Below are 12,395 nucleotides of genomic sequence, written 5' to 3'. Positions count from 1 at the left end.
AATTTACTTTTTCACACTTTGCAATAGTCTATGAAGCGCCATAAAGACGCAGTAATTTGTTTGATCTCAAAATTAAATAAAACGGTGATAAAGCCGTAACGTTTAAGTCATTCAATGCACAAGGTGTCTAAGAAGATATGCTCGAGGCGACGACAGCGCCGGTGGACTTCTTCTCCGTTCCATTAGAGCTCATTCCCTTTGTACGGTCTGCTAGCTTCTTACACTAAATCAAAGGAAACGGACAATTTGGTTAAAAGCCCGGCGGTACTAAAAATGTTTGACTCAGGCGTGTTCTTCTTTTCTTTGATCAGTATTCTTGGCTTACTTATTCTGTAGTCATTTTTCTTCTCAACGATTCTATCGCGTTATTAGACGCTTTTTTTAAGTATCGCTTTCAACAATTGAATCAATTTTTATTTGTACCAACGAAATGTAATTAGATCGAATAAGGTGAAGTAGCTGAAGTTAGATGCATCAAGGGTCGCGGTAACGATTTGTGGCATGAAAGACTGAGACACCTTTACATGAATTACAATTGAATTTTCCGTGACAGTGGATTTACAAATGTCTTTTGTTAATTGAATAACCTTGTTGCTACAAATCGATGACAGAGTTGATTAAAATATTTGACCTAATAGACATTGTTAATTTTTTTTAATTTCTAGCGGAGCTTTTATGCAATATAATGATCTCTTTTTTCAATAAAATACTTGTATATTCGATTCTGCCGGAAAACCGCACTTATACGCTTGGGAGTCCTCAGGTCTCTTAGGAAGAGAAAAGAGAAAAGAACTATAAACTATAACATTAATAGTAACTAGGTAAGCCCGCATAACTAATTTTCCGTAGTCACCTGAAAATCAAACAGTTGGCTTGTCAGCTAAGAGAACTTTGATTTTCGCATTAATTTTACTCTCCGCAGAAAAATACGCATATACATTACGAGACAGACCGTATACAAGGGACTTTTAGTTTCCTAAAATACACTGATTTGACATTCGTTAGCTTTCTCGCTACTGTGAATCTCGGACTAGCGCAAGGGTGCCTAATCTTGTCGAGTTGAAGCTTGATTCTCCTTGTCTTGACGGTGCGGTAGCGTAGCAAACTTTTCTTCTTCCGAAAAGCGACGTTAATGCGCGCGCACAAGAAATTAAGGTAATTCGTCGACTAAAGTTCTACTGCTTGCTATACTGCCGCTCAATGAAGTGGACGCCAAAGAAAGTCAGCTAGAGCCTAAGAGATCGACGAGCCAACTCGGCAGAGAGAAAAGTTTAGGCTTCTAGCCTGATTTTGACTTTCGTGTTTGCTACGAGAGAGAATTACGAAGAGATTTTCGGGAAGCGTAACTTTCTTTTCTTTTTAGATTGGAATTGTTTGATTTAATTTCGATGGTTTCAAGAGTCTTCGTTGTATACCATTTTATTGATTCTTTTCTTGGCGAAATTTAATTATAGTAATAAGACAAAAATATATCATAGCATTTCGTATTGATGTTTCACTCATTTATTTGGTTATATATTGTTTTAATTAGAAATGCCGATGCTTAATAGTTGTAAACGTGTTCCAAAATAGAGATGTAAAATGATTAATAATAAAAGATTTTAATTAGTTTTCATTATTCGTATACTTCCGTTCGAATGTAAAATCGATATGAAGAAAAATCGAATTCGATCAGTTTTGTGACTATGACTTATGATAAGATTTAGGAAACGATTTATATTTTGACAAATACTTTACGTCTGATAGAAAATGATAAATCTTACTTAATATTAAATACAAAAAAGAGCTGAAGCTATCCCATACGTAAATATTTATCTTAGGGGTAGGACAACCTTACTTGACTTCTAAACTCTGGAGAAAAGCAAAGAACAAACAAGGAAGGAGGAAGATAAATGACAAAGTAAAGTTTGGAAATCAACAAATATTATGTATAAAAACCTCATCGTATAGCTTTAGTGCTTCGAAGACAGAATCCAAAGATAGAGAATTGCAGCTAAAACCTATAGCATTGGGTTCTCGCGCAGTAAGCATTCCCTTGAATGTGGGCAATGCTGAATCGATCGCTTTCAGATGGCGAATGGAAATCCAAGTTCGGCCGGTTTGGCATTCTAATCGGCACCGTAGTTATATCCTAATAACCAGTGCGCTTCTCTCTCTCTTTCTCTCTCTCTCTCTCTCTCTCTCTCTCTCTCTGTCTCTCTCTCCTTCAATATGAACTTCAAGTGCGCGCCAGCCACCGTTTCAGACAACTTAGATTAATCCGCGCAAGAGATACGACTCTGCGACCTTTAGATACAACTGATCTGCCACCGCCATCGCCGATGGACTTCGACTGTTTTCTTAGGGATCAACTTGACTTGCATCACTGTAGCTGCGTCTTGAATGACTTATTGAAATAATACCTGCTTCTGATGTTCCTTATGAATCTATATACTATTTTATATAACTGACCTTTTCATTCTAACATATATATTTCATTTTACACCATTATTTTTATTGTAATATTATTGATTTTCGTGTGACATATATCGTCGATATGTATGCGTTTGGTCAATTCGATCGCTAATGCACGTAATTTTAATTTACATTCAAAGTATCTACAATATTAATATCTATTCATTTATGATTTGTGCCAATTCCGAGTATTATTCTAGTTATTATATGAAATTATTCCTTTGAGTATTAGAAAAGGAACAATGTTAGTATATCAATACATTTTAGTTAAAAAATAAATTTGGTTTCATAGGCTAGTTAGCTTTTAATAGAATTTACTCAAACTTATCATATCACAACAAAAAAATATAATCAGTTCTTTATCTACTGGCCGAAAAGAAAATAACTATGCGACAGCACTAATCATTCTGAAATATCGAGCGAAAACTGGCTGGCGTCTTAATCGAACGGTTGTTGGATATCCGATTGTTACAAGAAGTTATATATATATATATATAGTTTTAGGAAAAGGAGAGATTGTTCGTGTGCCAGATTAAATCAGCGATAAGAAGACGCCAACGAACGAGGAGAAAACGCACCGCCAACTAATTTTCGCGATATTGGTTTTACGAAATTGGTTATTGATGATCGACGGCCCAGCGCCAGCGCCGACGTTGCCGTGCTAAGGTCTTTCACGATATAATGATGCGCGCGGGGCGCTGATTAATTTCTCCAGAGCAACTCGTGCGTCCACCCTTCCCACCGCAACTTACTCTCAACTTCTGTCGTTTCGACCTGCATTTTAATAGCTTTTCCAGACTTCCTTTCTCCCACTTTCTGATGGAAACGCCAACTTATATTGGATGACGTATTTATTAAAATATTTGCTTGCGATACCCTTCCAAACATGATTTTTTGCAATGTAAATGTGATTTTCAAATAGGCATTTCTCTAGTCTGACCATATCAGGTTTGACTACTTAAACACATCGCTAAATGTTCAGTAAATCAAAAAATGAGTATGAAAATGAACTGTTGCATGTGAACACAATAGTAAGTAAATCTATCGTTGGAATTAGTAAATCCCAAATAGTCATTTGAGCTATTCGAGAGGAAAGTCGTTGAGAAAGCCTCGATGTACATTGTGGTATTTAACGCCAAGCGACGAGGCTTCGTGGTATAGTGGTGGTGGCAGCGGCGGCGGCGGCGTCGTCCTTTAAAGAGGCCACGCGTGCGATTGACAAATATTTTGCAGTTTACCTGGCTTTCCCGCATTTCCCAGCCTCTCACGTTCGATGCCACTAGCCGTAGCTGATGCTGCTGCCATTGCCGCCACCGCGCGAATAGTTTGGCAGTCGTCCAAAAATCCGAGAGAGTGGAATGCCGCTTTCGAACCGGGGGAGGGGATAAAGAGAAGGAGGTCTATAGGCTCGGGGATTTTCTCAGGAAGGAATCGGTGATTTTGCCGGATTCTGCCCGCCACTGGAATGAGAGGAACACGTACGAGAGAACGCAGCGCGCACCTCTTTCGTCTCTTTTCTCTCATAGCGCCATCCGGCGAATTCCACAGTTCCGTAATTTTCATCTCTCTTTTTATACTTTTATACTCTTTTTTTGTTGCCCTCTCGCGAATTTCTTACTTTTATGTACTTTAATGATGTAGTTGCTGTTTCGTCATAATTTTGTTGCAGTTTTTGGACATTAAGTATGGAAGAATGTATAAAGATGATAATTAAACTAACACTTTGGATATTGAATTAATTTTAGTGTATGGGATTTACGGTTCCAATTTACACAACTGATATAAATTTCGAATGCATTGAAATCACTATCAATATTTGCCGCGTGCAAATATAATAATCATATCACCTCCGAATGGCATGTAAAAATAATTGAATTCGTTTTTTTTTTTTTAATATATAATTTAAAACAGTTTAAACTCTTGAAAAACATATTTTCCAGAAAGTTAATTAAACTCATACGAAGGTAAGCTAATTCCACTATCTCTGAGATAGAATGGCTAAAATTAGTAGACAACTTTTTTCTTTCCATCATCTGCAGCTATCTGTATAGTTCGTTTCTTTGTCCATTACGTGCATGCGTGCGTCTGATTTTAACGATACCTTATTTATCCAGAGCAGCACTTTCTCTCTCTCTCTCTCTCTTTGCGCACTTTTATCTCTCTCTCGTTCTCTCTTTCTCTCTCCCTCCCTCTCTCTCTCTTTCTCTCTCTCTCTCTCTCTCTGGATAGTTTTTCGTTTTGTGTGAGCGAGAGCTTGGCAAAATTCGACTGTCATCAAGCGAGGAATAACGAACGAGGAATTCAAGGGAGAGGTAAAAATGCCACGCCGATAGAACAAAGCGCAGAAGTGGCCATTCTCTGGCCAACTGAAGAACTTCTTTTGTAGTTGCTGTACTACTCTCTTCCCCTACTCCCTTGATGTTTTTTCTTGCTTTGCAAAGCGCCGCTCTACAGCTGCGCTTCTCGATATATGGCCTGGCCTCTTCTTGTTTCTCTCTCTCTCTCTTTTTCTTTTTCACTCTCTTCTTTTTGCTTGCTGCTTCTGCGTTTGCCTTTTATGTAACTTCCGAATATTTATGTAAATAAGCAAGCGCATATTATTTTTGCTGTCTGCTGTTTTTTCTTAAACTTGCCTATGCTCGTGACAAGCAAGTATAAAGTTTGACTGAAATTAAAAACTCTGCGCGTTGAATGTACGTAAGCGAAATACTCGTCAACTTGAATAGTTGCAATATGCTTATTTTTCTCTGCGTGTGCTCAATCTACATTCATTTACCGAAAGAATAGCAAATCGCTTACTCATTTTTTTTCAGTGTAAAGAGCTAATATTGTCAAGTACATTGATACTCATGAGGTAGTAATTACTTTATAAATGCAATGTATTGATTTGTTGACTGATATAACAGGAAATGAAAAGCATCTTGTTGGTTTTTTGCAGTGTATCTAATATTCCAGCCAAATCATAATACATACATACATCATTATTTACGCACACGTACAAGCGTTGAAACATTAATGGAACTATTCTTGACACATATAGTATATTAAATTAATATTAAGACTTTACTTTCACAAGATATAATTTTAATTGTTAGAATTATATTGTGAACGATGGATCTGAACATGAAATTCACGTTTTGTGTACTTATATACCGTTATAATAGTGCCAGTGTTGGAGCTTTCGAGAAGTGTCAAGGTGCATCGAGAGATGAAAGCTGCTATTGGCAAGGTGAAGCTTGGTTCTCCTGTTATAAGAGAAAAGAGACAGGATTTACGCTAGGTTTGAAGTCGCGTCTATTAATTATAAATTAATTATTTTTCGACTTAACGCTCAATTGTCAAGCAGGTAATTGCAGCGTTTTCAAGCAGTAGCAGCAACGGCTCGTAAAAGCAGGGCTTTCCTTCTAGCGTTCAATTTTTCTTTTTTCCATCACGCGATCCTTCATTTCGTCTCGCAGCGTGGCGAGAGATAGCTATAAATAGACACTCTTTTTAAAGTAATCCTCAACGATCAAGACAATTTCGAATCGTACTTCGTTATGAACAATCTTCTTTATAATTGCTTGCTTGCTCTCTCGTCTCCTCCCCCCCCCCCCTCTCACTATCGATGCAGTAAATCTTGGAAAATCTCAGCGTAATATTTGCACCTTGAGTAAGGCATTCTTTGTTACCTTGCAAAATTTCATTAAAACGATACTGATAATGAATCATGACGTTTAGCTATGCTTATAATGAATTCACATTTAATTATTTTCATCTTTACTTTAGAAATCATAAATAGTAATCGATAAAATAAAGATTGACAAACTAAGTTTGAGAAATTTTCCAGTAAAAATTCAGTCACCAACGTTCAAGAGAGGTTTTAAGGTTTATTTCGAGTTTACTCTTTTGTAAAAAAATTATTAAATATTTTTCTTATCTTCATTCTTCAAGTAAGCATGCAGTTTGCGCTTGTTATCACATGGATAGATGCTCGTTCGTGTTCCTGAAAAAAAATATTTTTTCGACACCTTTTTTGAAATGACAAGTGAGCTTGTTCTGAGCTCAGTCGCGGTAAAATAAAAGTTCTCGTTGCAAAGAGACTTGCGTGTGTGGTTTACGTTATATTTGGTAGAGGTGAAAAAGCGAAGCTTCATGCTGCCCATTAATACATGTATACACATCGACAGACCTGGTAAGTGGCTGCTTGCGATAAAGGTGATATATACCGGCTTCACGCGACAGTCTTTTACCGATATATACAAGCAACCCTCGTGAACTACCTGTGAGTATGTGTCTGTGCCATAAAGCTTTCTTAACGACTCATTATTCATCGTTACAACGAGTGTTTTCTTGTCATTGGCCCTCTTCCCTTATTCCGCCTTTCTCTTTACTTCTTGTTTTTAGAAAAATTACACACTTGCTATTTATTGACTGAACTAGTTAGGCAGACTTATCCATGAATTGAGTTTGGAAAATGATGCAATGAATATTTTAGATTGACAAGCTGTTTTTTTAAAAGCAGTGCAAATCATAGTCTATGAGTTGATGATTCACTTTCGACGGTTTTAGTGGAGTGGCGTTGACTCTATTTTAGTAAACTTATATTATAATTATTTTTTTTTTTTGATTATACATTCATCTTCTAAAGAGGAACATATTTTAAAGAAGATGCAAAATATTCTCAGTTTTTGTATGATTACTGTACTTTGATCTTCGTACACATGAGCAAGCAAACTTGTTTCTAACAATATTCAAGTTGATACAATCAGTATTTAATCAGATTATTTTTCTGGGTTACACTAAACTTATTACTGAATCAACCACAATCATAAATATAGTTTTGACTCACGGCTCTCAATTTGAATGGATAAATAATTATTAATGGTGATTTCAGTAGCATACCATACCTGAAACGGTCGAAGAGGCGTGTTGCTTGCTTATGCGCTTTCTGGAAAATTGAATTCGAGAGCGCATATCTGAATCCTTAAATTTTGCTTTCACTGTAAGCCAGCGAACGAGAAGAGGAAGCGGAATGGCACTACAGATGGAAATTTCACAACTTTTTCTAAATTGATGAATAAGATTTGATAAAGCGTTGATGAATAAGAAATCGCGTGAGGAGCCTAGTTGTAAATTCAATTTCATTAAGCTTCTCGTAGCGTCCGCTTAATCTTAGATTTTTCATATTCTGTGCTTGCCGTGTTACTTTCCAACGTTAACTAACAGAAGTTAACCAGAAACTGTTGTTATATTCCACGATATTTTTTGAATTAGTATAAAAAACTAATAACGGTAATGTATTTTTAAATTTATAGAATCTGTACCGAATGCACCATTATGTTCGTACGCATCACTTTCGTTTCTGAAAATACGCGTATTTGATAAGTCAATATCAATTATTGATACGTTTGATTTATTACTCGTTGTAGAAAATCTTAATACAAAAAAATGAGCTGCTCTGCCATTGGATTATTATCGTTAAATTAATATCGTTTTATTATTTGAAAATGTGAATTGATAAAATCATATTTTCATTAATATGTTTGAGAAAATTCTTAGCTCACGTATATGAGTGAATATGGATATTAGCAAACGTGAATGTTGAATATATGAGAAACGTATAATTTTACGAACGCTAAATTTATTCGATACATTTATCATACACTTATTTGTACTATCATCAATTTCAAAACAGTGACCTATCTGAAAGTATCTAAATTACCGTGTACTTCACTCGAAAATAACACATTATTCAAGGTTATAGCGAAAAAAATTCACACGTGGACGTAAATTCTTCGTACGTTGAAGTAAAGTCTGAATAATGAAAAAATCAACGGCGTGAAAGGATATAAAAAGCAATCGTGCAACAATTGACACGATGTCGAAACTGCGTCAGCTCATACGAGGCGCTCATACCATAGCCAGGACAATCAATCTCGCGGAGCCTTGCTCAAGGCCCCAAAAGCTCGTCAGTGCCGACGTGTCGAAACCTTGTCCGCACGCCGAGGCACTACCCACGAGCTGCCAACCCACCCGAGCTGTTCCCGTGCGGATCTGTAAGAGAAAAGACCTTGAAAGAGCCTGTCAGCCAAAGGTTATTTCCAACTATCTATACGTGAAATTAGGTTAAATTTGTTTGAGAGACGTACTCATTGGTTATGCAATTCAGCTGAGCTAATTTCGCGCTCAAAAGACTGGCGTATAAACTATTTGGGCCAATAAGCACTGTACCAGTTTAAATTTGGACTTTTCCCGTTTGGTATGATGGATACAAACCCAATAATTACGTCATACGAAATAATGAGCCTTCGACTGATCAAATTAAAATGCAACATCCGAAATTTAATTAGTTGTATATTTTACAAAGTACAGCCCCAAATAAGTAAATGCATAATTTTAATTTATATATTGGGTCATACGTTCACGTTAGAGAACAACATTTGCCAAAAGAAAGCGCTAAAGTGCGTTATGTAGGTAAAAATTTGTGAAATACGGTAATGTCTGGCCATAACCAGACACGAAGAAAAAAAATAATGAAAAGTAAAGTTACCCCCCCCTCTCTCTCGCTCTCTCTCACGCTCTCTCGCTATCTCTCTCTCTCTCTCCTCTCTCTCTCTCTCTCTCTCTCTCTCTCTCTCTCTCTCTCTCTCTCTCTCTCTCTCTCTCTTACAAATTCAAACAAAAGCTGGTGCAGCTAGGATACATCGCAAAAGATTTGCATGACAGTGGTGGGAGGGTGAGTGCGCAAAACAACAATCGGAAGTAGCGCAGGACAAATTCGAGGCTTAACGAGGCGAAAACCAATTTATCGTTGGGCGTATACGCGTCGTGCGTAACATTTTGGCGCACGGTATATCCGTAACAATGGGAAATTAGCAGCGCTGGCAGCGCGACGACGCGTTAATTTTGAGCCGCGCGCAGGTTTCTGCCTTGCTCTTGCAATGGCCTAGATGTATATGTGTGCAGCGTGCAGCGCAAGCTGCCACGTAATTTCGGGCAGCTTTTGCTGAGCGCCCATTTAAGATCTTGAATTAACGTCCGTTGCTACTTCCGTCATGTATGTCATGAAGCTTCAATAGCGCCTCTAACTGGGTTATTTAGATGGATAGCTTGTTTTCGCCAAGATGCGGGCTACTTCAGTACCTTAGTTTGCCTTTTCTCAAACAACAATGCCGCTTCTAGAACAACTACTCCAACAACGTTTCTTCAAACAATCAATATTTTATTAGAGGCTTTATTTGCCCAAGTGCTTCATTTTTAAGCTACATAAGTTATCTGAGTAACTTACTTATTTGAAAACAGATACAGGTCGCTACTGCTTTAGTAAACATTACCTTCATGGAAGGCTGATAGAGCCACTTTGACGAAACATTAAATTCAATCGGTGTTCGTTTAAAACCACGAAAAGCTTGTGGCGGTCACGCCGTGATAGTAAACGCGTCTATCGATTTTCTGGTCAGTCGTCGTCGTCGTTGGGCGTGATAACTTTGTCCACTTGGCCGCAACGCGACGACGGGGGAATTCGAGTCGATATGTCGTCGCGTTTACCTGAAATTAGCCCGACACTCGACCGATGCGGTGTGTCGCTAATGTAGAAGGACATCTCCAGTGCTACGTGATGAAGGCTACCACGTCGCCACCTATCGATGTTGTCGTTGTCTCATTGACTGATAAGCTTGAGCTTTAATTAAACTCGCAGACTCCGTTCTCCCCCCCCCCCCCCCCTCTCTCCTCTCACGTTCGACGAGTACTTCGTCCACTGCTAGCGCGGCCTGATTAGTTTTGTCTCCTTACTCCACGCCACTGCATGTGCATTCAACAGCTGTTGCTACTATCGCCAGTCGATTTATTTTGCTCAAAGAGTTGTAGATGAACGCCGCTCGTTTATGCGTTCTCTCTCAACCGTCATATTGTTACTGGTACACTTTCTTCACAGAATTTATCATTAGATATCGATGTATAAACTGATGACTTTTGGAGTTATTAGGAGATTATTGAAACGTCAATTGATTTTATAAAGATTTCAAATCACAACTTACGCTTTAATTTTCATATGTTATAGTTTACAACGTAATAGTAATGAGTCTGAAATCAGGCAGCCATATGTGCAACAAATGTGAGAATGAGTGTTGGATCAATTTTTGACAGGAATTGTCATTACTAGAAATGCGTAACCATCAATTGTTATTTATTGTTTGAAAACATAATTACCGCGATTGTAGCCATCGTATTATCGTGAATTGTCATCTATTTGTCTATTCTGTCTGACCACACATATTAATTAACTACTGAATTCGTATCTACAGCAACAATAATACATACAGACATCGATGATTTTACTTGAACAACATGTGAAGAAGAGAAAAAATATTGTTAACAATGTAAGGAACTCTACGCGATATGCGTATTCGTATTTCCAACAATTTCGGAGAAACAGAAAAAAGATAAAGTACCGTTGCTTCTGTATACCTACGAGTGTTTGTTATCCAGGTTGCGTTCATGTGAATCGTATTAATAATGTCGGTTTTCGTTGTCTTACTGACTATCCGCATGATCTCTTTATGTGCGCAGTTCTGCGATTGCCCGCAAAAGGCACCACCGAAAACGCTGAAGCAGGTAGTGTGCAGCTGGATGGTGCTTGGGGCTAAAGGGGCGCTAGCCGCCGGCCTTGTGTATTGGACGGTCGCTCAGGGAATTTGGGGTGACAGCCACGACTCTGAAGAGTTTTATTTCAGGATACGCGATAGTATCGCCACTAATCCTCAACTAGGCGAGGTAAGTGATTTCGTTAGCCAAGATGCTTTGTGACTGTTCTCGCTTTTTCGATTGGTTTACTATGATAATGATTGCATTGTTCAATTAATTGTTGGATGAAAACTTCACTTTTACAGCCTACAATGCCAAGCTTACAATTTATGAAGTTCAAAATACTGGATTGTTACAATCACGTAGTTCTGACTATCATAGGAGGACTAGCTGGTGGAACCTTAAAAATGAGCAAGGCTATGTATGACTTGTTGTATCCTCCATGTGAACCAGAAGAGGAGGACGACAAGAAGAAGAAAAAAAAGAAATAATATTTTCAAGGCTCGTTAAAAATTTTGTATTTGTATGCTGTCGTGCAGATAGACTTGAGCCTGTACGCTTTGTAAAATTGTGTCGCATCCAGTTTGTTATAATACAACAGCCCTTTCAGTTACCTCTTATGTCTTTTAAATTAGTCCTTAGGAAATGACATCAGAATTATAATAATTCTTACAAAAATTAGCACATTCTAATCCAGTGATTTTATCTTCAAGCTGCACTATGAACATTTGAAAACTTTATTTGAAATGCACACTAAGTATTGGTGAATACACAATAATGATAAACAAGGGATCACTACCATAGCGTTTTTCTCGTGGTTTTAAAAGCCAAGTGGAAATCGTTACGTAAATGTCGCAGCGATCATAAAAACGAGACATCGGCCGAGAGAAAAACGGAGCGAGGTTCAAAGAAAGGACGAGTGAGCGAACAAGCGGTAAACTGATTTCCTCTGGCGCTATCGCCAGTTCGTTAAAGCGGCCCTTCGAGCGAACACCGCCATTAGTTATTCAAATATTAATCAAACTACCGGGTTCTTTGTATTAAAGCCCTCGAGCGAAGGACGCTGTCTCCCGATTGCACACATCCCTCCAATCATGCCAGCTCAAGCCACCTTCTCCTTTTTTTTGCCCGTTCTTATCCGTGTTTTCCGTTCTTTCTTTTTTTGCTTTTTGTTTCAGCTTGTTTCCTTCTCGTTTCTATAGCGCGGGCGCGGCGCACTATGCTGTCAACCAGCGCGACTAGTTCTCTACGAAATTAAAATTCCGTACGAGTTTTATTCATTTCTCAAACTGTTCGAGAGAACATTTCCTGGAATTTCCCCTGTTGAGCTGCATCTTAAGTGATCTCTCTTTCTTATGTTCTCTTTTGCTTCT

At 38.0% G+C, this 12,395-nt stretch overlaps 1 protein-coding gene across 1 annotated transcript; it reads left to right on the top strand.

Annotated features, from left to right (window-relative positions):
• Positions 1–8,314: 8,314 nt before the first annotated feature.
• On the top strand, positions 8,315–11,513 carry LOC131674841 (uncharacterized). Its single transcript, XM_058953662.1, has 3 exons — positions 8,315–8,530; positions 11,008–11,211; positions 11,328–11,513. Exons 1-3 carry the CDS (start codon positions 8,315–8,317, stop codon positions 11,511–11,513), a joined length of 606 nt encoding a protein of 201 aa, XP_058809645.1.
• Positions 11,514–12,395: the final 882 nt, after the last annotated feature.

Source organism: Phymastichus coffea, unplaced genomic scaffold, assembly GCF_024137745.1.
Source record: "Phymastichus coffea isolate CEN01 unplaced genomic scaffold, Cenicafe_Pcof_1.1 PCOF00317, whole genome shotgun sequence".
Classification (NCBI taxonomy): Eukaryota; Metazoa; Arthropoda; class Insecta; order Hymenoptera; family Eulophidae; genus Phymastichus; species Phymastichus coffea.
This window is presented reverse-complemented; position numbering and strand designations above follow the sequence as displayed.

Excerpts from the sequence above, each read along its gene's own strand:
- LOC131674841 (XM_058953662.1), top strand. The coding sequence starts at position 8,315 with ATGTCGAAACTGCGTCAGCTCATACGAGGCGCTCATACCATAGCCAGG. Across the intron at positions 8,531-11,007 it reads AAAGAGCCTGTCAGCCAAAG|TTCTGCGATTGCCCGCAAAA; the intron begins GTTATTTCCAAC and ends TTATGTGCGCAG. Across the intron at positions 11,212-11,327 it reads CTAATCCTCAACTAGGCGAG|CCTACAATGCCAAGCTTACA; the intron begins GTAAGTGATTTC and ends TCACTTTTACAG.